The sequence below is a fragment of the Gopherus evgoodei genome, chromosome 2 (genome assembly GCF_007399415.2).
Source record: "Gopherus evgoodei ecotype Sinaloan lineage chromosome 2, rGopEvg1_v1.p, whole genome shotgun sequence".
Taxonomy (NCBI): Eukaryota; Metazoa; Chordata; order Testudines; family Testudinidae; genus Gopherus; species Gopherus evgoodei.
This window is the reverse complement of record NC_044323.1, coordinates 45422741-45448026: the sequence shown is the minus strand read 5'-3', so window position 1 is coordinate 45448026 and position 25286 is coordinate 45422741. Positions and strand designations below refer to the sequence as shown.

At 37.7% G+C, this 25286-nt stretch overlaps 1 protein-coding gene across 6 annotated transcripts in view; it reads left to right on the top strand.

Moving 5' to 3' along the window:
- Positions 1-20367, top strand: part of KRIT1 (KRIT1 ankyrin repeat containing) — a 43752-nt gene extending 23385 nt beyond the window's left edge. For 4 of the 6 annotated variants that reach the window (XM_030550557.1, XM_030550554.1, XM_030550556.1 and 1 more), the window contains 10 exons: positions 1215-1371; positions 3084-3191; positions 4950-5106; positions 8360-8483; positions 9277-9439; positions 10579-10745; positions 14517-14604; positions 15750-15956; positions 16294-16410; positions 18860-20367. In XM_030550557.1, coding sequence (XP_030406417.1) covers positions 1215-1371; positions 3084-3191; positions 4950-5106; positions 8360-8483; positions 9277-9439; positions 10579-10745; positions 14517-14604; positions 15750-15956; positions 16294-16410; positions 18860-18928 — 1357 coding nt within the window. In that variant the 3' untranslated portion in view covers positions 18929-20367. Of the gene's footprint in view, positions 1-1214; positions 1372-3083; positions 3192-4949; positions 5107-8359; positions 8484-9276; positions 9440-10578; positions 10750-14516; positions 14605-15749; positions 15957-16293; positions 16411-18859 lie in introns of those variants that run through there. The other 2 variants (XM_030550558.1, XM_030550559.1) reach the window with 2 other exon arrangements.
- The last annotated feature ends 4919 nt before the right edge of the window (positions 20368-25286 follow it).

The window sequence follows — 25286 nt, the reverse complement described above, 5'->3', positions numbered from 1 at the left end:
GTAACCTGGCCACTATAGATAACATTACACCAGAAGTTTCATTATAACCCTTCTTTTCACATGATCCTTACATTCTGAAAATACATCCTTTAGATAATTATCCTCATGTGTTTTCTTAGCCCAGGGATAAATTTTTATGGAAAATGAGGTAACATTCTTCAGCTATTTTTTGAATTATTGACGAGTGAAAGAAATTACACTGATTTTAAAGCATTATAAAATGTTTTTAGCTCACCAAAATTTCAAATGGCTCAAATCCACTTCCCACCAAATAGTCTGTAATGAGGAGTAGGTTTATCCAGAAAAGAAGAATTCTGCTCTGCATTTCTGTAGTCTGAACTAAAATTGTTCACAAGACAGCTCTTATTCTTTGCATCATAGAAATATAGGGCTGGAAAGGACCTTAACCCTCCCTGTGCTGAGGCAGAACCCAAGTATACCTAGACCGTCTCTGACTAGGATTTTGCCTTCAAAATCTCCAATAACAGGGATTCCATGGCCTCCCTTGGAAGGCTATTCCAGTACTTAACTATCATTATAGTTAGAAAGTTTTTTCTAACATCTAATCTAAATCTCCTTTGCTGTAAACTAAATTGACGACTTCTTGTCCTACCTTCAGTGGTCATGGAGAACAATTGATCACTGTTCTCATTGTAACATCCCTTAATATGTTTGAAGACAGAGTAAAGCAGAGCAGTTACCTCCCACATCATGCTTCTGGCACTCTTACTAATACATCGCAGAATGATTTTTTCCGCAACTGAATCACATTGTTGGCTCATATTAAATTTGTGATCCACTATAATCCCCAGATCCTTTTCTGCAATACCACTGCTTAGTCAGTTATTCCCCATTTTGTAGTTGTGCATTTGGTATTTCTTTCCTAAGTGTAGTAATTTGCATGTATCTTCATTAAATTTCAGACCAAGTCTCCTATTTATCAAGATCATTTTGAATTCTAATTCTGTCCTCCAAAGTGTTTGCAACTCCTCCCAGTATGGTGTGTCTTCTGCAAATTTTATAAGCATATTTTCCACTCGATTATTCAAGTAATTTAATGAAAATATTTAATAGTATTGGACCCAAGACAGAGCCCTACAGGATCTCACTAGAAACATCCTCACAGTTTGAGAGCAAATCATTGATAAGTACTCTTTGAGTAGGATTTTTAAGCCACTTTGTTGTGGCCATTCTGCTTTTAATCTCTCTTGTAGGTATGGAAAAGTTGAAGCCACTCGAATGTTGCTGGAGAAAGGGAAATGTAATCCAAACCTACTGAATGGACATCTTAGCTCTCCTCTTCATTTTGCTGCTGGAGGAGGACATGTTGAAATTGTGAAAATTCTTCTAAACCATCTGGAAATTGACAGAGTAAGATACCTTTGTAATTGGAATTATTTTTACCTACAGTTGCAGCACACACTTACAATATCTCTCATATATGATATGTCTCCAGTTCCCAAGGTAAAAACCAAAGAAAATGCAGTTTCAGTTCTTGTCTCTTAAATTAAATTTAAAAGGGCATACATTTTAAACTCCCAAATTCCAGTTGTACAATTATTATAGGAAACTGCATCTTAAAACTTAATCTGCCCAAACATACAGACTGATTTATATTTGCCCCTCTTGTCAACTCTACTTTAACTGGATTTAATTAGAGATTTTAGTCTAAACTCTCACTATCTTTTTGTAAAATTCCTATTCATTATGAAGAAATAAATTTCTCAGTCTCTGGGTTTTGCTTGAATTGCGCATTTCTATTAAGCCTTTTTTTATTATTATTATTATTGCTATCGAATCTATAGGCTCCAATCAGGGCTGGGTTCCATTGTTCTAGGTGCTCTGTAGACACATAGAAAGAGACAGTGCCTGGCCCTATAAGAGCTTATAGTGTAAAACAAAACAAAACAAAGCCAAGAAGTAGATAAAGAGGAGTAGAGCAGGATATGTCCAAATACAAGCAAAGTGGTCACACTTATAAGAGACGTGTGTTAGTTCCTCTCTTTTCTGCAGCATACAAAGGATAGAGAGAGGGAAGCAATCAAATTCTACACCATTTTTGTATACGTTTGTTGTATATACATACTATGTCCAATAACAAATGCTCATAGTGTGATGAAAATGTACAGATGGAAAATACATTATAGGACTGAAGTTATAACCCCATCAAGTGGGGCAGTAGTTTTGGTTGTTAGTTAGTTATATTACATTTAATGTACTGATATTAAGTTGTATATAAAAGGAAGTATTTCTTCATACAACGCAGTCAACCTATGGAACTCCTTGCCAGAGGATGTTGTGAAGGCCAGGACCATAACAGGGTTCAAAAAAGAACTAGATAAATTCATGGAGGATAGGTCCATCAATGGCTATTAGCCAGGATGGGCAGGAATGGTATCCCTAGCCTCTGTTTGCCAGAAGCTGGGAATGAGCGACGGGATGGATCACTTGATGATTACCTGTTCTGTTCATTCCCTATGCGGCACCCGGCACTGGCCACTGTCGGAAGACAGGAAGACTGGGCTAAATGAACCTTTGGTCTGACCAAGTCGATCCATTCTTATGTTCTTATATATGGGAACTTCAAACCCCTCTCTCCACCACCAGCACAACCACAGAAGATCTATGACTGCATTTTACTCTATATGTAGAATATATGTCAGAATGCACAGTAGCACAAAATTAAAATACTAAAATTCTATTTTAAATGGCGTCAAATTGGTGCTTGTGTAATAAATGACTGACAGCGCTGACTAGAATAAGATTTAGTATAAGCAAGGTCTATGCAAGGTTTTTCATACAACTCTGCCAACACACCTCAGTCTTGGCCTGCAAACACACTTGCTCTTCTTATCCCAGTGATTTCCTGTGGAGAGGCTGCCAGAAACAGAGAAAATAAACAGAGAAGTACAATTCATGAAAAGTATTTAAACAATCAAACTTCTGAACTCTATGAACAAGGGAGGATTTTAATTAATATTATTGAAAATCCTAGATATTTTAGTTATCTTCAAAACTTGTTAACGTTTACCTTTCTAGATTGAAAACTATATTTATGCCAGGCTTTCTGTTCATATTTATAGCACATTACTGATCAACAAGGAAGATCCCCATTGAATGTCTGCGAAGAGAGCAAACAGAATGATTGGGAAGAAACAGCAAAACTGCTGAAGGAAGCCATAAATAAACCTGTATGTGTTTACCTTTTAAACAGTTTAGTAGTTATATTTTAAAGTCTTAGAAAATGTATACAGAGTGGAAAACCAAGGCATGTGATAGGTCCACATATAGCAACGATAGTCTACAGGACACATACTCTGCATGTATTTAGATTTTTGGTGTGAAATTAACATTTGTCATTTTAAATGTTTGTATCTTGTACCTATGGCTCTACAGCTGTGTGCAAGATTTTAAAATGTAATAATCTGATTTCTGGAAGTATAAAATAGCACAAATTCTACTGCCACTACTGATCATTCTACCACTGTTTTATTTTGTATGTTTACCAGCGTTTTATATATTGATACAGTCTGCTGATATGTTGTTTTTAAACCCATTTTCATTTGACTTTCAGTATCAGAGGGGTAGCCGTGTTAGTCTGGATCTGTAAAAGCAGCAAAGAATCCTGTGGCACCTTATAGACTAACAGACGTTTTGGAGCATGAGCTTTCGTGGGTGAATACCCACTTCGTCAGATGCGTTCACCCACGAAAGCTCATGCTCCAAAACGTCTGTTTAGTCTACAAGGTGCCACAGAATTCTTTGCTGCTTTGACTTTCAGTGTTACTGAAAAAGGAACTGATCCCTCTCATTTTGCCTTATAAAGCAGTTGTTTTAAACTTGAGCATTACAGATGTTATTGCCTTCTAATATAATCAGATTAATATAGCAAAACTAAATATTTGGAATTAAAGTTGCTACAGTAGAAGTAGGAGCAAGTGCTATAGTTCAGATTGCAAAATGTTTTCCATTCTAACCTTATTTTCAGTCAATCATAATTTTCCAAGACATTCACCTTTCTGGCTAAAAGTTTCCAGGCTTGGTCTCTGAATTTTTTGGGGAAAGACTGAGCAGAGGGGAGATGGGGAAATACACTGCTATTATAATAAATTTTTACAACTTTTTTTTAAACAGCTAAACCATTGAAACAACTGGAGATAAGAAGTTTAAGTTCTCAGTTCAGCTTGGTACTTAAGCACATGAACAGTCCCATTGACTTAAATGGGATTATTTATGGCATACATGAAGTTAGTCACGTGCTTAAAGCATGGCTGTAGTGAGACGTTCTGCACCCACAATCCATTGAAGTTAATCGGAGTTTTGAGTAAAAATTAGTAGTAGTACCTAAAGGCCTCAAGTAGATTAGGGGTCACTTTGTGCTAGGAGCTGTACAAACATACAATAAATTAAGGCCTTTGCTCCCAAAGAGTTTATGGCCTAGAAGTTAAGATTTAAAGGATAAGTGAAACAAATTAGAGGGATGGAGAGAGGAAAAAGTAACAATAAGATGTTTTAATATAAACTAGTTGTGTGCATAATTCATAGTCAATCAGTAGTAGTAATCATATAATGCATGTGGCAGAATATACGTAGGCACTTAGCCCCAGATTTTTGAAGGTATTTATGTATTGTTCTGCTTAGCATTGCAACACCTAAATACCTTTAAAAATCTGCACCTTAAGTACTGTGGTAATGGGCACGGTATAGAAATCTAGAGACACACAATGCTACATGGTCTCAGATGCCCCACAGATCTGTGAAAGGTGTTCTGATCCAAGATAAATATAAAAGAATTCTGCAAAATTATTTTTCTCAAAATGTAAATGCTGCTAAATTGGATTAAAAATTGATGCTTATGGAAATGAAAGCAATAGAAGAGTGGGATTTTAACTTATGATTATTTTGTCTCCCATTTATTTTAATGGTATTTTTATATATTTTTGCCATAGTACGAAAAGGTACGGATTTATCGAATGGATGGGTCATATCGTTCTGTTGAGTTGAAACATGGAAACAATACTACTGTACAGCAGATAATGGAAGGAATGCGTCTGTCTCAAGAAACACAGCAGTACTTCACTATTTGGATTTGTTCTGAGAACCTTAGTAAGTAGTTAGAGAACTTATAACATTGTTGGAGTTATTATTTTGCATTTTGTTTTTTTACATTTATTTTTGTAAATGTCTTGCTAAAGTAAAAAAGGACACGAACAAGACTGGCAGACCAAACAATAATCTTGTCAGCTTTCTTTAGTCATATACGTTGTCCTGTCATTTTCTGCATTGCTGAGTCATTTTTGAGACCTTTAAAAAAACTTATGAGAATTTTGCTCACTGTAGTACAGAGAGGCAATTGCGAAAAACCTAGACATGACTAGATTGATAAAGAGTTGGCTCTTAGTTAGATGAGACTTTGGAGCTGAGCAGTGTTGTCTTGGAGTTTTTTTGGAGCTTCCTGGAGTTTTTTAACACCTAGAAAAAAAATTATTTAAAAACACACTTTTTTCAGTGGCTTAGATTTGGTGCCTGTCGTATGTTTTTAAAATAGTGGTTCTCATTGGAAAGAAGGGAAAAGATTGTCCACCATGAAATATCTTACAGTTCTGTAATACCATCTGTAAGAAAATCATCTTGAATGCCTTCTAGAACTTTAAACCATTGAGATCAGTGGAGCTGCTGCAGTAATCTGCCTGGCCACCTTCCACAAAAAGAACTAGATGTAGATGCCTGAAGAGACAACACAGAACTTCTGTGGGAGCTGCTGGATGCCTGATGCTTTTGACAATCATGTCACTTACTAAGGTGCTTAAGTATGGGCTTTGCAGCCTGGTTTTAGGCTCCCACTCTTAAAATCTTTGCCTGCAACTATAGGGCCAAATCCTTCAAACCTTGCTCACATAAATGAGCCAAACTCATATATGCAACTTATTCAACTTCAGTGAAATTATTCATATGAGTAATAATTAAAGGACCGGACTTACGTTATCTATGCATACGTTGCGTTAATTATTTGAGATCGTAAACAGTTTATAATTTTTAAAGCATTCTAGTTTATCCCTGTAAGCCAGTGGGCCATCTCACCGTGCATCAAAAGAACTCTCAACAGCCACAGGCTTTCAAGACCTTTTTTTTTCCCCAGACACTAAATCTTTTATTTCTCTCAAATAAAACAACTTAACGTAATTTACGGATGTAAATCATGTCCTTTCTCCTGGCCCGTGGTCTCTTGTAGGAGCCATTATTCCCTGCAGCTCTCACTTTTCAGGTCCTCTGCCTGGGTGTTAATTCAAATCTTTCTCTCCCTTCTGCTGCAGCTTTCCTCCTTGCAGAGTTGCACTCCTAGAACATCTGCTTGGGAACTAAGGAGAGCCCATCTGCTCCCTTCTTGTCTTGATATCTGAAATCATGTTGCCCTTTGCATCCCAGCAGACCTGGCACTTAGTTTCAGTCTTCTATCATATGATCCCTGGATTTTATTTCCATCATCTGGGAAAGTGAGCTGAGCCTGGCACAGAGTGCAGCTGAGCCCCATCCCCCTTAAAGGGCTCCCTCACCCTGTGACAGTCCTTAGTACATACTTTATTTCCTGATTGAAGCATTATGTATTATGAGATACTTTTTATGACTATTTAGTGTGCTTAAATGTGTACTAAGGTAAATTTGATTACCTCAACTTATTTCATATGTATAATAAATTCATGTAGTCAATGTTGCATAACCTTTTAAAAAAAAATTATACAAGTTCTCAGCTATATTTAGCACAGGAAGCATCCTTATTCCTATTGCTAGCTTTTTCATACAATTTAAGACTCCTCTTGGATTAAAGTCATATGTACAGTATATATCTTTGTAATTCTTTTTCTTTAGCAACATTCTTGCCACCTCTTTCCAACCAGATTTAAAAAAGATAGGTAGAAACATGTATAAGCTGTAGTCAGTCATGATTATGCCTACTTGTCAGAAAGGTTGTAAACAGCATTGCTGTGACAAGGTTGCTGTGGGGCTCATTTGTAATGCCAATTAAATGTGAGAAACTATCATCATGATTTCAGCTGCTTCAAATTGGGTTAGACTCACTGCTTGTGGCATTGTAAGGAAAAAAGCTGTGCATTAAGAATTCAACACTTCAGTGCTGCTTTCTTCTTTATATAGCTGGAATTTAAAATATGATGAGTATGTGTTATAGTTGAAATTGTTTTAAATAATGCTTTTCTTCCGTTTTTCTGTCTGGCCATTTTCTCCCAGTTTCACCACTGTTACTTAACTTCCCTTTGTGAACAACCAATAGAGAACTATATGGGCCCACCAGCAGACATACAAATGCAGAGCTGCAGTGCTTGAGAGGAAAGGAGCCTGGCTGAGTGATGATGCCTTGATGCATGTGTCCCTTTTAAAGCAGGGCAAATAACTGATTTTTTGGTTCTCTGGCATTTCTGAAAAAATGTGGGGAAAATATCAGTTTGGATGAAACCAAATTTGAAAATTCAAAAAATTTCAGCAAACTGAAAAAGTCACTTTTGGGTTGAGCAAAATGTTTAGTTCAACCCAAAATGTGTTTCTGGACATTATTGAAGTGCTAGATTCACAAAATAGGGGAGGAAAAGGAAGAAGAAGTGCCTCCATGATGAACTTTAGCCCAATGATTAGGGCATTCACCTGGGATGTGAGACACCTGAGTTCAGATCCCCCCCCCCGCCCCCCTCTGCCTAAAGTAGAGAAGGGAATTGAACTAAGGTCTCCTACACTATACGAGAGTCCCCTAGCCACTGAGCTATAGGATATTCTAATATGGGTCTCTCAGTCTTTCCTGTTGAAGCTGTTCCACTATGCATAAATAATTAAACAGTCATTGGAGAAGGAACATGAACTTGTATTTCCCAGATGAGTGCGCTGATCACCAACCTATAGAGTCATTTCGCTCTTTCTCTCTGGCCTAATGACTGTTTGTTTATACCAAGTGGAACAGCTAGTTTCCAAAAAAAAAAAAAATATCACCCAACTCTAGTCTCTTTACCTTCCAAGTGTGTGTTCCATCTTATTTTGCCCAAAATACTGAGATGTTTTATTTGTGGTACAGAGAAATATTACTAATTTGTTAAGTTTTTGTTACCAACAAATAGTTCTATGAAACATTCATAATTTTCCAAATTAGACTAAGTATTTGAATTTTAAAAAAAAAAAGAAGACTCCATGTAATGAATTGTCTAGTACAGATTTAAACCAAGATGCTCTGTGAAAATACTTTGAGAAATCAACTTAAGTTTCTGCTTGCCTATTTAAGCAACTAATAGTCATCTTACGTTAGATAATGAAACTCTAACAAGAAAACTATGACAGTTTATGATGTTTTTAATTGTAGAGCGTTTTGAATGTGGGAAGGAGAAATCAGAAGGTGCAGAAGTGGGAGAAGATTTTAAGTTGGCAGAAGCTGTGCACAAGTCAGAGAATGAGGGAGAGTTGAGTAGTGGGGAGCTAGAAGACAGGTAAGCAATAGGGAGATCATGAGGAAAAGGAGGATAGGTAGATGGGTTGCCTGAATGTAGCTGCGGCTGTGTGCTGGTTGGCACAAGGATCTAGATCTGTAGGTCAGCTTCGATAAGAGTAGTGAAGCAGAAAAAACTGCATCGTTACAGCATGTTAGGATCATGATGCTTTACAGACCATAGAAAGGGCACAGCCTCTATCTATCAATTATAGTCTATAAAATGGCAAAGATGTTTCTAAAACAAACAAAGATATATTTTCCTGTGAAGACCTGAGTTCTGGGCTCTTATTTCTCCTAAAATAACTGCTACAATCATTAGCTAATACAGTCATTAAAGCCTAATAGTTAATGTAGTTCCATACCCTGAATTAGACATCTGTCATTCCACAGGCACTTGCAGAAAGAACCGATTCAGAAGCAATAAGAGGAAATTATTTTAAATGTTTTATTTGATATGGTGTTTTGGCCCAATCCTGCAGTCCTTACCACAGTCTTTTACTTGTAGTTTTAAGGTCCACCCATATGTTTCATTACAAACTTAAATTTTTAAAGTTACTTTTTTAAAAGAATTTCATTTCACTTTTGAGAAGCTGAACATAATTCAAGCATGCATTTACTGAATTATTGGTATGGCCTCTGCTGTGATAAATTTGTCACTGTGTTTGCGACCTTTTTATATATGGTAAAAAGAAAACCGTTTTTTGTTTGAGAAAAGCAAATTCTCAGTTCTAACATTTTGATATAGCATTCATTTGAGCTTGATTCCTCTGTTTATTATTTTAAATGAAAAGTTATTTTTCAGGCCTCCAGCTGAAGCCATATCATAAACCTTTGCAGCATGTTCGTGACTGGTCTGAAATACTCACTGAACTGACAAACTTGGATCCTCAAAGGGAAACTCCACAGCTTTTCCTGAGGAGGGATGTGAGACTTCCTTTGGAGGTTGAAAAAAAGGTCTGCATTAGAAATGCTAATATCAAATACAGGTGCAGAAACAGAAACCTTTATCAGCCAGGAGTATGTCAATCCGTTAGTCTGTTTTAGAACTTAAATAGATTTTGGGACCCCCTTCCCATCTGACCAGTAAGAAAGGGAAAGAAGTTGCAAACTACAGGTTCAGAAGCCATGACTTTAAATCATATTTAAACCTGTTAGAAAACATTAGTAGGTGTAAGAGTAACTGTCAATTAAAGTGATTTGTTCTTCTGCCTGTGTGCCTCTTTCCCACTGAAGATTAAGAGTCCTGTTGATTTTGATAGGAGATAGATCAAGCCTGTAATTCCTGTTAATAATTGTGGGACAGGACAATGGTAGAATAGGCTGTGACTTTTTACAGTTCTAAAGTTGATTCTCCTTTTATTTATTGAAATTGCAGAAAATCACTTACATTCCAAACAAATGTATTGTCAATAATAATAATAAAATAGTACTGAGTGAGCTCCTATACACAGCAGTTTCTCATAAATGCTATTCCTCCAGTTGAATAAAGACTTGTCAGAGTATACTCCTAAGCAACTAAACTTAATCACAAAACAGCCAATATTGTTTATGGATTGGAACCTTAGTTAAGCCAATCAGATTTTCCTCCAGTCCTGCCCACTTTCTAGTGGCCAAATTCTGGGACCCTTGCTCATTCTGAATAATTTTCTTCTTACAGATATCAGTGAACTATCTGTAAGATTACTCTCAGAGAAAGGTGGTACTGTTTGGCAAGAGTAAGGGTGGTAAAACTGGTCATAAATAGATAGTATAGAGTGAGAAAATAGATTTTTTTTTGTCAACAGTGTAAAATGTTTTTTGACTTTTATGGGTTTGATGTGATTTTGATTTGGCGTAGTGTGGTATTCAGTTGTAATTTATATATGTTAGATCAGTATGAATGTGTAATTCAGAAAATGGAAATACTTGCATATCAATATTTATGAATCATAGCATTTATTCTTCTTCTAGACCAAATAAAATACACATTTCAGTTAAATAAGATCATATCTTTGTCTCCTATAGAATCAGTAAAAAGTTATACTTAGTTTGTGAAAGGAAAATGACATTGAAACATTTTAATAAAAATGTTTAAAATTTATGTTTTTAAATAGATTGAGGATCCACTGGCTATTCTTATCCTGTTCGATGAAGCCAGATATAATTTGCTGAAAGGCTTCTATACTTCACCTGATGCCAAACTGATCACATTGGCAAGTCTGCTGCTACAAATAGTCTATGGAAATTATGAGAGTAAAAAACACAAACAAGGTTTCCTTAAGTGAGTGAGTATTTAAAGTGAGATTGGTTTGTTTTTTTTAATATGAAATGCTTAATATGATATGTTTTGTTTTTAATATGAAATGCTTAATATAAACTGTTTCAACTATTTCCAAGTAAACTGCAGGTGTGTTGTATTAACTAGAAATTAAACACTATCATTGACCTCCAATATGTGGAATATAGCTTCAGAACTGTGCATATTGGTCTAGCCACTTAATTCCTATATCAATAATGTGAGCTGTGCATCAAATCCCCTGCATCTGGGACTAAAAGTGTATCCTATGTGACTAGTTTGCAAAATCTAAGGATTAGAGGACTTAGTGTTTTTCAGTGGGCATGTTATAATTTAAAAGTACAAAAATTTTAGTCAATTTTATTAATTGATGCTAAACAGTATCATGTTGTAACCTTGAGCTGTGGTTTTAGTGGGGTGATGAGGCAGCTATTGTATAACCCATTATACAAGAAACTGATTTCCCATTCATATTAACTATGGCAACTCCCGATGTATACATTACCAAGGGGGTGAGGGCCTGATCCTGGAAGTCCTTATTCATGCGAATAGTGCTGCTGAAGTGACTAGGACTACTTGGATGTATAAGGGTTCCACACAAGAATAAGAGTTTACAGGATTAAGACCTAAGAATACCACCTTTTTTAACAAAATTGTTTAGAGTATGCAAAAAAAGAAACCCATTGCTGTATGCTATCTATACAGATTATGCAAAGAAGTTTGAATACAAGTTTTAGATGTCTTTTAAAAATTGGAAGGCAGATCCTACTGATGAAGATAGCAAGGAACATAAACTCTGGCAAGTCAAGTGTAAAGTCTAATGAGGCAGGCCAAAAAAGAATTTGAAGAGCAACTATCAAAAGACACCGAAAAAACAGCCATTTTTTTAAAAGTACATCAGAAGCAGGAAGCCTGCCAAATAATCGGGGGCGACTGGACGATCAAGGTGCTACAGGGCACTCAAGGAAGATATACGGCTGTTACGGAGAAGTTAAATGCATTCTTTTCATCAGTCTTCATTGTAGAGGATGTGAGGGAAATTCCCACATCTGAGCCGTTCTTTTTAGGTTACAAATATGAGGAACTGTCCTAGATTGAGGTGTCAGGAGAGGAGGTTTTGGAAGAAATTGATCAATTAAGTAGTAATAACCAGGACCAGATGGTATTCACCCAAGAGTTCTGAAGGAATTCAAATATGAAACTGTAGAATTACTAACTGGTATGTAACCTGTTGCTTAAATAAACTTCTGTACCAACTGGATGGTGAATAACTAGTGTAACACAGTTTTTTTTTTTAAAAGGCTCCAGAGGCAATCCTGGCAATTACAGGCCAGTAAGCCTAACTTAAGTACCAGATAAATTGGCTGAAATTATAGTCAAGAATAGAATTATCAGAATTTAGATGAACATAATATGTTGAGTAAGAGTCTATCCGGCCTTTGTAAAGGGAAATCATGCCTTGCCAATCTATTAGAATGCTTTGAGAGGGTCAACAAATATTTGGACCAATGGATATAGTGTACTTGGACTTTCAGAAAGCCTTTGACAAGGACCCTCACCAATTACTTTTAAGCAAAGTAGGTTATCAGATAAGAGGGAAGGTCAGCTCATGGATCAGTAACTGGTTAAAATATAAGAACCAAAGAGTAACAATAAAAGATCAGTTTTCATAGTGGACAGAGGTAAATAGCAGGGTCCCCCAACGATCTGTACTGGGACTAGTGCTGTTCAACATTTTCATAAATGATCTGGAAAAAGGGGTAAACAGTGAGGTGGCAAAGTTTCCAAACAATATAAATGTACTCAAGATAGTTAGTAAAGCTGACTATGAAGAATTACAGCAGGATCTCACAAAACTAGGTGAGTGGGCAACAAAATGGCAGTAATTAAGTAAATGCAAAGTAATGCACATGGGAAAACATAATCCCAATTTATACATACAAAATGATAGGGTCTAAATTACCTGTTACCACTCAAGCAAGACATCTTGGAGGCATTGTGGATAGTTCTCTGAAAACATCTGTTCAATGTGCAGTGGCAGTCAAAAAAGTGAACAGAGTGTTAGGAACCATTATTAAGGGATGGATAGATAAAACAGAAGGTATCATAACACCATTATATAAACCCATGGTATGCCTACACTTTGAATATTGCATGCAGTTTTGATTGCATCTCAAAAAAGATATATTAGAATTGAAAAATGTACAGAGGGGGCAACAAAAATGATCATGGTATGGAACAGCTTCCATATGAAAAGAGTCTAAAAAAACTGGGACACTTCATCTTAGAAGAGAGCCGACTAAGGGGGGATATGATAGAGGTCTATATAATCATGAATGGTGTAGAGAAAGTGAATAAGGAAGTGTTATTTACCCCTTTACATAACACAAGAAGCAGTGGTCACCCAGTGAAATTAATAGGCAGCAGGTTTAAAAAAAACTAAGGAAGTATTTCCTCACACAATGCATAGTCAATCTGTGGAACTTGTTGCCAGGGGATGTTATGAAGTTCAAAAGTATAACTGTGTTCAAAAAAAAGGATTAGATGAGTTCATGGAGGATATGTCCATCAATAGCTATTAGCCAAAATGGTCAGGAATGCTATCTCATGCTCTTGGTGTCCCTAAACCTCTGACTGCCAGAAGTTGGGATTGGACGCCAGGGTACTGATCGCTCAATAATTGCCCTGTTCTGTTCATTCCCTCTGAAGCATCTGGCCCTTGCCACTGTTGGAAGACAGGATACTCTGCTAGCTGGATCATTGGTCTGACCCAGTATGGCCATTTGTATGTTCTTAGGTGTGAGGGAAACAAGGAACATTTTTTTCTGAATCTTGAGAAAACTCATTTTCACTTTACTTTGTGTTAGCTTTTTATTCTTGCAAGACAGATATCATGATTTTCGTTTATATTTTATATTTTGCTATACTTGATTTAGAACAAGTTCATGTATTTAGCAAAAGATCTGTCCTTTCAAATCTGTAACTTTAATAATGTTCCCTTCCTCAATATTGGTGATTTACTAACAGTTTTTGAAATTTAGGTATCCTGTACTGTCCAAGCTTTCTTTTCATTGTTTTCAGACCATAATATTTGCAGGTGTGAAAAACTTTTCAGGACACAAGAACACTACATCTAAACTGATGATATTGCCTGTACTAATTGTGCATAAAAAGAAATTAAGAGCTTTCTTTTGTAAACCAAGTGACTAATGTGCACCAATGGATTTTTGCACCTATACCCTTGATTTCAGGTCATTTGTAATAATTGGAAGTTGATGAGACAAATTCTCAGCTGTGCTGAGTTTACACTTGATGCAACTGAGAAAAACGGGGAGGGAAAAAGCTGACTGTAAGCTGAAATGGCCCCCATCATAATTTAGAGCTACTAATGGGAACCACTGTACTGGGCTAGGATCAGGCAGAGCATCATGTGCTCCATCCCACTCCTAGAATCCCTCACCCCTGCACCACCAACAGTGCAGGGTAGGTAGAAACAGGTAGCGTAGCATCAACTACACTGGCTGTACACAAGCTAAGGATTCCACTTGGTCAGTGGGAAACCTTAGCTACCCGTTTTTAGGAAAGCTTTTCAGCTGCTGAGATGACAATAGAGCAGCTTGAATTGGGGTTGAGAGTCTATCCTGATATTTGATACTTAAAGATATTAGTATTGCCATGCTGGAAGACATTGCCTTGTGTCCAGTACTTTGCTCAGTGATTGAAAACTAGGTAATATTTTGGCTTTTTTCTTTTTAGTGAAGAAAATCTTAAATCCATAGTACCCATCACCAAACTAAAAAGTAAGGCTCCTCACTGGACAAATAGGATACTTCATGAATACAAGGTAAGATCATTAACAGTATTCCCCAGCTCCTGGAAATCCTGTCTTAAAATGTTTAGTTATTTTTCTTTAGTTTTCTGTTAGTGTTCTGCATTATAACAATAGTAATATACAAAGCCAGAAATGTAGTAAGGCTAAAAAATGATAGTGAATTATTCTTTTTACTGATTCAGCAGTCCATTTTTTATTTTTTTATATTCAAGTACAATGTACTGTACCTTGAAACAACATATCTTAATACTGAGCTGTCTGAACATTTTTGCTGATTATAAAATTAAAAGTTGATTTGTTTGTCAGTAAATTGGGACACTGAAGTCATAATCTTTTTTTTTTTTAACTTTGATACCAGCCAGCTAACTGTGCTTCAAGGGGCACCGTCAATTCAGTTTAGGCATAAAGTATAAGTCAGAAGAGTGTAAGTTTATGAAATCTAATAGAAATGTTTTCAACGCTTTTTTAAAAAAAAAGGTTCTGAATTTCTGACAAATTGAGACTGTTATGGGTTCATCTGAATGAGGGCACATCTGATGAAGCGAGCTCCCTTTAATTTTACCAAAGTCAATTGATAGCTAACTCAAGATGGCCATCTGGGCTTTAAATTACACAAAACAAACCAGTCTTTTGCTGACTCAATCAAAAGGTGTAGTTACAGTTAGGTCCCTGATCAGGCCGACCTTTTGAATTAAGACAAGGGAGATCATTCCTCCTTTTTTTCTAGGTTCACCCGGAACTGCACCTTAGAGGAAATAACCAGTCCTTTTTTCCCTCCCTGATAGGCCCTAATTGGATTCTACCTGCTCCCAGCCCTTCTCACTGCTTGAGGACCAATTCTCATTGGTTCCACCAGCAGCTGATCCTGAGTGACCTCTCTACACACACTTAGGTCTGAACTCACTGCTCTTTCCCCCCAGAAGGACACCTTCTTCAGGTGGGGTGCACGAAGGCTGCAGAGCCTCCTAACAGGGAGCATCAAATGCTTGATACATCCCATCACACTGCTATTAGGCTGTTATTCCAGGTGTGGCATCATTTCAGGATGATTGTCAGAAAAAGCCCTTCAAGAAAACCAGCTCCCACTTTGCCCTATTTGAAGAATGTGCATTATTAAAACAGTTTCTTTTGTGACTTATTTGCTCTTTTAATTCTAGAGTCTCAGCTCTAGTGAAGGTGTAAGTAAAGAGATGCATCACCTGCAACGCATGTTCTTGCAGAATTGCTGGGAAATTCCTACCTATGGAGCTGCTTTTTTCACAGGACAGGTATTCACCAAGGCGAGTTCAAGCAGTCATAAAGTCATCAGAGTATACGTAGGAGTAAATGTAAAAGGACTGCATCTCCTCAATATGGAAACCAAGGTGAGGGTTAGCAGTTTTTACTGGCAGTTTACATAGAAGTTAAGAGCATGGGGAGTTTACTTAAGTGCTGGTGATTTATTTCATATCTGAGCATTGAATTAAAATATTGTATGCATTTACAATCAATATGTGAAGTTTAAAAACTTAAAAAATATGGAATTTCAGCTTTAAATTCTTGGAAATGGAAATCCTAATATTATGGCAGATGATCGTTTAAAATTCAGTATTGTATATGCTGTACCCTTAACTGCATACCAGAACCTTATTTAGACGAAGTGAGAAAGGTTCACATTATAGTTCAGAAAATATTCTTAACATTTTCTATTTTTCACTACAGGGTTTGCTCATCAGTCTAAAGTATGGTTGCTTTATGTGGCAGTTAGGAGACGCAGATACCTGTTTTCAAATCCATAGTCTGGAAAACAAAATGAGCTTCATAGTCCATACCAAACAGGTAACCATTTGAAAAAATGTAGTTAATACTGCAGTTCTATTAGAATTCTAGAGGGAGTCAACAAACATGGATAAGGCTTATTCAGTGGATATAGTATACTTGGACTTTAAGGGAGCCTTTCACAAAGTCCCTCATCTATGGCTCTTAAGCAAAGTAAGCAGTCATGATGTGACTGTGCCTGGTATAGGTCACAGCTGAGAATGCCACAGTAAGGACAAGACTGATTTAAAAAACAGCAGTCATGCCCCAAAACTGGTGTTTATTCCAACTTTAGCATTCACCAAGCCAGTAACAAAAGTGAGCTCCTGTATCTCTACTCGGATTAACAAGAAGCCAACAAACAGTCCCCTTAGGTAATCCACCCCCTATCACCACCCAGGCATCTGGTCTTATGATGGTTGGTTACTGACAACCAGATTCATCATACATAAGGTTCGTCTAATCCAAAAGGATCAGCCACTCCCCCAGGTCAATATATATACTTTAGATCTTACCAAATACCCGCTTGTAGCCAATCCTTTACTAATTAAAAAATAAAGGTTTATTAATAAAAAGAAAAAAGGGGAGTTATTAAATGCTTAAAGGAATCTCATAGAAGTGCTTTCAAAGTCTATAGATCAATAGCAGTGATGGTAAATCTCCTAGCTTGTAATATGTCTTTCTAGTTCACCCATTAGATTGGGGGTCATCAGTCCTTTGTGCGAAGCTCTACTTTGTTAGAAATCCTGTCCAGAGGTGTGGAGCAGGAATGAAGACAAAGAAGCTATGTCAGTCTCCTTTTATACTTTCAACTCAAGTACATGGAAAGTTACTAGCAAAAGATGGAGTCTTAGATCACATGTCCTTATATGTCTTGCTGAATCATGGGACAGCCATTGCCTGTGTGCTCTCTGAAACATCTCCAGGTGGGGCTCGGCTGATTGCCCTTAACAGGGCATTAAGCAGGCTGGCTAGTTTAGATGCAAATCTGTCATGGGGTGTCACCCAAGAAAACAACATGTTTGAGATACAAACACAAAGCAGATATTCATAACTTCATCTACAAAAATGATACATGGATTTAAACAGGATAATATTTATCAGTCTATAATTTTTCCATTGATACTGTATATAACATATTTTGTACAAGATTTATTGCAATTTTGTAACAGTGGTGACTGTATCAGTATAGCTAGTTATCTTCCTTTTTACACAGCATCACACATGGAATAAGAGAGAAGGTCCTTTCATGGATCAATGACTGGTTAAAAGATAGGAAACAAAGGGTAGGAATAAATGGTCAATTTTCATAATGGAGAGAGGTAAATAGCAGGGTTACCCAAGGAGCTGTACTGGGACTAATGCTATTCAACAGATTCATAAATGATCTGGAAAAAGGAGTAAACAGTGAGATGGCAAAGTTTGAATATGATACTAAGGGATTGTCTATGTCAGGGGTTCTCAAACTTTTGTATTGGTGACCCCTTTCACGCAGCAAGCCTCTGAGTACTATCCCCCTTATACAAATTTTTGGTTTTAATTTATATTAAACACTACTATAAATGCTGGAGGCGAAGCAGGGTTTGGGTGTGAAGGCTGACAGCTCACAACCCCCAGGTAATAACTCACAACCTCCTGTGGGGTCACAACCCCGAGTTTGAGAAACCCTGGTTTACACTTAAAGCACTGTAGAGCTTAGTGAAGATACTATCTATGCCAATAGGACAGCTTCTCCCATTGACATAGGTATTCCACGAGTACCTATTTCGACTGGAGAAGCCTTCCCGTTGACGTACTGCTGTCTGCACCGGATGTTAGGTCAGTATAACTGTGTCAGGTGTGGATTGGTAGACTAGATCTAGTTTAAATTACTCAAGAGAGTTAAATCAAAAGACTGCCAAGTGTTACAAAGGCATCTCACAAAATTTGGTCACTGGGCAACAACATGCCAGATGAAATTCAGTGATGATAAATGCAAAGTAATGCACACTGAAAAACATAATCTTAAGTATACCCACAAAATGATGGGATCTACATTTGCTGTTACCATTCAAGAAAGACATCTTGGAGGCATTGTGGATAGTTCTATGAAAACATCTCCTCAACATGCAGCGGCAGTCAAAAAAAACTAATAGAATGTCAGGAACCATTAGGAAAGGGATAGATAATAAGACAAAAAAGATCATAATGCCATTATATAAATCCATGGTATGCCCACATCTTGAATATTGCATGCAGTTCTGGTTGCCCCATCTCAAAAAGAAATACAATTTCACTGAGAGAAATAAAAGACAAACAGCATAAATAGTTGCAAGTGAACTGGATTTCTAACATTCAGTTTTAATCATCTAAAGTGTTAGCAACAGAGGTGAATAAATTTGTTTACTATTTATTTAAGTAGATTGTGGGTTTCTTTTATGATAACTGGAAATCCTTGATACACTTTTTTCATTTTCCTCCCTGTATGTAGGCAGGTCTTGTCGTAAAACTGCTGATGAAATTAAACAGCCAGTTAATGTCTACTGAACGAAATGAATGACAGCGATGGACAGTGATTATGCAACAGTGTCTTATGATTAAACAGAAGTAATTTTGTTTTAATTAAAATAGAAGCTTTTCATGTGCATGAAAGTTTCTCAGAATGAAATATGTTGTGAAATTTGTATAGGTTTTGTACAGAAGTTGCATGGGTTATTTTTTTAAAAAGTATATAACATCTATTTTTATAAAGAGATTTTCTTCAATATAAGCTATTCTAATTTTGAGCTAAACCACAAGAAGAAAGATATTGAGATTAAAATGTAAAATAAAGTGTGCTCTTGTTCTTAACAGATTATGGAGGATTCAAAGTGCCTTAAACCAATCCCTAATGTATCTGTTATTAATCTACTTGTGATACTGTAGAATTCAGTGAAACCTGTACAAATAACAACCTTTAACAGGCAACCTGCTCTCTTAAGAGACTGCCAAAGGTATTCCCAGATATATTGAGTAAAATTCTTCTCCGCTTCAATTAGAAGACTGTAGTTTCCCTGTGTGTTTTTAATTTGATGTTTAATACATTTTATAGTTAAGACTTGATTAAATTTCAAGTTTTTAATTTGTTTTTCTTAAGTACCAGTATTATTTTAGAATATTGCCTCAGAACAGCTATCAGGAAATACATTTTTAAATCTTTTCAGGAGCAGATTAAATGTTTAGCATATTTAATGTTTTGAAACTAGTGGATTATTACTTTGCAATGCAATACCCTGCTTACATAATTACTGCTTTCGTAATAATTACTGGATTCCAACAAATTTGTATTAAGTTTCATTACTGGATTGCAACAGATTTGACTGAGTAATACTTTGTGCAGTAGGGACTTGAGTTGTTTCCATTAATTGAGTTTTCGTGTTCCTGTCTTACGTGACTTTACTGGGACTCCATAGAGTGGAGGATTTGCAGGATTGGGGATTTACAGTGTAGAGATAGAAACTGGACATCCATAGAGCTGTTCACTGAGGATTCGATTCTGCTCTCATTAGTGTCAGTGGGAGCAGGAGGAGGCTCTAATATGATCTTGTTAATATAATGTGATGGAATAATTGTTTTCTTTTCATAATATTTAAGAGGTCTGGAAACTGTATAATTGTAAAGAGACTTAGGGACAGATGGCTGTCAGAATTTGCCCTAAACAAGCAAATGTACATTTGCTTAACATGACAGTAATTAAAGTAAAACTGCTACATATTTTAATCTTCCTGTTGTATATTAATTAGGTTTATTTTTGTGAACAGTATGGTATGAACATTTTAAATCATCAAATGGAGTCTGAAATATATCTTTATACCACAAACTACTACCCTGTTATACTAACCTCTGAACTTTCCAGGGGGTGCTGTAAGGTTTTAACGTCAGCTCTGTGATGGAGTAGGGACTGTCTGTGTGGGAGATGGGAGAGACGGGGATTACTTTAGGTGAGGGACCAGGACCTAAGGCTGTAACCTGAGCCAGGGAGCAGGGAGGTGTGTCAGCACCTTTGCCCGGGAAGCTGGACAAAGGAAGGGGCCGGCTGGAGGGAATTGAGTTTAGTTTCGGTTTTGGGCTGGGTGGTGGGAATTCAGGGGACTAAGCTTCCTGAACCCCAGCAGGACTTGATTGAGGAGTCCTGGCTGTGCCTACAATCTCTGCTGTAACCTGCATTCCTGTTGTCCAATAAACCTTCTGTTTTACTGGCTGGCTGAGAGTCACTGTGAGTCCCAGAAAGAGGGTTACAGGGCTGGACTCCCCCACACTCCGTGACAAGCTCCCACTGACTTTAATGGGAATTGTGTGGCTAAAACCACGTGCAATATTTTGTGGTAAAGTTAAATATTTGCACTTGCCTCTAAAATGAAAGTTAAACAATTCAATGCCAGGCACTGTAGCACTTTGCAGTACTTTCATCTTTGCATTCAAACGTCTCTGAATCCTCAAATCAGTACATTTTAACAAATTATAAAATGCATGCAGGAAAAAACTGTACTATGGAATTTTCTTTAAAACTGTACTTAAACTACGTGAGCTTCATTGGCATGCAGTTAATTGTAAATCTTCCTAGATTGATCGTATTGCCTTTTATCAGAAGTGAATACTACAGCAGATTCTAAATTAATTCACAGCTATCACTTGGCTTTAATATCAGAATCTTTTTTTATAACAAGCACTTGTTAGAAAACTAGAAGTGTATAATGCTACAAACTGTATATACAAATGTGTCATAGTTGCATATTTAACAATAAAATTAATAAACCTTACTGCTATATATTATTTATTATTACTATCTAATGAATTGCTTGTTTGCAAAAATGGCCTTTTAAATATCCCAGCCAATACAAAAGAGGCATTTTTCTAAATAAATATTGAGTAACTTAACACAACATATGCTATTTTCAGAGAACTAGATTCTGCCACTCTTTCTCATATTCATAAGTTGTCTGGGAGCCTCCCTCTGGTCATCTGTAATACAATGTAACTATATAAAAAGAATAGCAGTTATATGGTAGTTCCTATCATAGAATCATAGGACTGGAAGGGACAGTGAGAAGTCATCTAATCCAGTCCCCTGCACTCATGGCAGGACTAAATATTATCTAGACCATTCCTGACAGGTGTTTGTAACCTGCTCTTAAAAATCTCCAATGATGGAGATTCCAGAACCTCTCTGGGCAATTTATTCCAGTGCTTAACCACCCGGACAGGAAGCTTTTCCTAATGTCCAATGTAAACTACTCTTGCTGCAATTTAAGCCCATTGCTTCTTGTCCTATCCTTAGAGGCTAACGAGAACAATTTTTCTCCTTCGTCCTTGTAACAACCTTTTATGTACTTGAGAACTGTTATCATGTCCCCTCGGTCTTTTCATCTCCAGACTAAAAAAAACCAAATTTTTTCGATCTTCCCTCATAGGTCATGTTTTCTAGATCTTTAATCATTTTTGTTGCTCTCCTCTAAATTTTTTCAAATTTGTCCACATCTTTCCTGAAATATGGCACCCAGTACTGGACACAGTACTCCAGCTGAGACCTAATCAGCATGGGGTAGAGTGGAAAAATTACTTCTCGTGTCTTGCTACTAGCACTCCTGCTAATACATCCCAGAATGATACTGCTAATACATCCCAGTTTGCTTTTTTTTGCAACCGTGTTACACTGTTGACTCATATTTAGCTTGTGATCCACTGTGACTCCCCCAGTTCCTTTTGTGCAGTACTCCTTGGTAGGCAGTAATTTTCCATTTTGTATGTGTGCAACTGATTGTTCTTTCCTAAGTGGAGTATTTTGCATTTGTCCTTACTGAATTTCATCCTATGTACTTCAGACCTTTCTCCAGTTTGTCCAGATCATTTTGAATTTTAATATTATCCTCCAAAACACTTGAAACCCCTCCCAGCTTGGTATCATCTACAAATTTTATAAGTGTACTCTCTCTGACTTATCTAAATCATTGATGAAGATACTGAACAGAACCGGACCCAGAACTGATCCCTGCGGGACCCCACTCCATTCACGCATGCAGCTAAAACTCTTATCAAAACTCTCACTGTCTTGCATCTCAGTTACTGCAACATCCTTCTCTCTAGCCTTGACAAATGTGTAGTCTTGCTTCTCTCATGTCTAATCAGAATGCTGCTGCTGTCATAGTATAATTCCCAACTCTGGACCTTAGCATCCAGGGTATGGGTACTAGCCTAAAGTCCTCTAAGCTTAATTACCAGCTTAGATTCTGTAGCGCTGCCACCAATCAGGAATTCCAGGGCCTGATACCCTCTGGTGCCCCCAAACCCTTCCCTGGGGACCCCTAAGACCCAGATTCCTTGAGTCTCACAACAAAGGGGAATAAACCATTTCCCTTCCCCCTCCTTTCTTCCTCCCAGCTCTTTCTCGCCCTGGGTACACTAGGAGACCACCGTGATTCAACTCCTTGAATCACCACCCCAAGAGGAATGTTATCTTCCCCCTCCCATCTTCCCTGGACAGAGATACAGAGATAAACGCAGAGAGCAGGTTTTTCTTCCCTCCTCCCTTTCCTTTCTCCCACCAATTCCCTGGTGAGTGCAGACTCCCTTCCCTGGAGTCTTACAAAAGATAACCAAAAAAATCAATTAGATTTTAAAAAAAAAAAAAAAAAGGAAAAATTTAATAAAAAAGGAAAAACATAAAAATTATCTCTGTAATCAAGATGGTAAAAATACAGGGTTTTTATAGCTTATAGACAATAGAAAGCAGCTTTCTCCAGCAGAAACGCAATTTAAGCTACTTCCAGCAAGTACACATCTGCAAATAAAGAAAAAACAAGTTAAAAGACTATAACCGCCTTTTTACTTACTCACTATTCTGAATAGATAAGAGACTGTAGCAGGGAGATTGGCAGAAACCTGGTTGCACCTCTAGTCCCGTCCAGGACCCAGAGAGAACAACGCACAAACCCAAAACCCACAAACAAAGGCTTCCCTCCACCTAGATTTGAAAGTATCTTGTTTCCTGATTGGTCCTCTGGTCAGGTGTTTGGGTCCCTGTTTGTTAACCCTTTACAGGTAAAAGAGACATTAACCTTTAACTATCTGTTTATGACACGCCCCCCAAATCGCAGATAGTGGGGAACCTCACTGGCGGTGATTTCTTCCTAGAACTTTAGAATTAACAGATTAATACAACACATGCACCTTTACACATACTAATACGTATTTAAACTACAAGACTTCTACATTTTAAGGACAATTTTTAACCAGTGGATTCTGGGAAACTTCCACGGGAGAGTGCATCAGCTACTTTGTTAGAAGCTCCTGAAACGTGTTGAATTTCAAAATCAAAATCTTGGAGAGCTAAACTCCATCGAAGAAGTTTTTTGTTGTTCCCCTTGGCAGTATGAAGCCACTTTAGCGCAGCATGGTCAGTTTGTAGCTGGAACTGCCGTCCCCAAACGTATGGGCGTAGCTTTTCCAGGGCGTACACAATGGCGTAGCATTCCTTTTCACTGACTGACCAGTGACTTTCCCTCTCAGACAGTTTCTTGCTGAGAAACACAATAGGATGGAAGTTGTGATCTGGTCCTTCCTGCATGAGAACTGCTCCTATAACACGCTCGCCTTAAGTCGGGTAAAGGCCTTTTGACACTCATCAGTCCACTTAACTGCATTTGGCTGGGTCTTTTTGGTCAGGTCGGTCAGTGGGGCAGCGATTTGGCTATAGTGTGGTACAAATCGCCTGTAGTACCCAGCCAAGCCTAGGAAGGATTGGACCTGTTTCTTGGACTTTGGGACAGGCCACTTTTGGATAGCATCCACCTTGGCCTGTAGGGGGTTTATGGTTCCTCGACCCACCTGGTGTCCCAGGTAAGTCACTCTGTTTTGACCTGTTTGACACTTTTTGGCCTTAACAGTTAGTCCAGCCTGCCTGATGCGCTCAAAGACCTTTTCCAGGTGTTCTAGATGTTCGGGCCAGGAGTCAGAAAAGATGGTCACATCATCGAGATAGGCAACTGCATATTCGGCCAGTCCTGCTAGTAGACCATCTACCAGCCTCTGGAAGGTGGCAGGTGCATTTTGCAGCCTGAAAGGAAGTATATTAAATTCATACACCCCCGCATGGGTGATGAATGCTGACCTTTCCTTGGTAGGTTTATCTAGCGGTGCTTGCCAGTACCCCTTGGTTAAGTCTATTGTAGATATGAATTGGGCACGTCCCAACTTCTCCAATAGCTCATCGGTGCGTGGCATTGGATAGTTGTCTGGATGAGTTACCGCATTTAGCTTACAGTAGTCGACGCAAAAGCGTATTTCCCCATCTGGTTTGGATACCAGAACCACTGGAGATGCCCATGCGCTGGTAGATGAGCGTATTATACCCATCTGTAGCATGTTTTGGATCTCCCGTTCTATAGCAGCTTGGGCATGAGGAGACACCCGGTAGGGTGGGGTTCTAATTGGGTGAGCATTACCTGTGTCAATGGAGTGGTATGCCCATTCAGTCCGTCCTGCAAACATCACTTTTCTAGCCCATCCCTTTGACCATGTTACCCCTCTCTTTTAATTGTTCCACAGGCTTCCTGTCTGCATTGCATCAAATATAAGCTGTTTGTATTCACTTTTAAGGGCCTTTACAACTAATCCCCACCGTACCTATCATCTCGCATTCACTGTCAAGCTATTGATGCTTGCCTCTGATCAGATTGCTAGTGTGCAGAGACCACTGCTTATCATGCTGACCAGTACTGTCTCATTGTTTCCTAGTGCTCCCCCTTCTATCTATATCTTATCTGTTGTGTCTTGTTTTATACTTAGATTGTAAGTTGTTTGAGGCAAAAAAAAATCTTTCTGTTCTGTATTTGTACAACACAGTGGAGTCCTGGTCCATGAGTAGGTGTCCTAGGCACTAC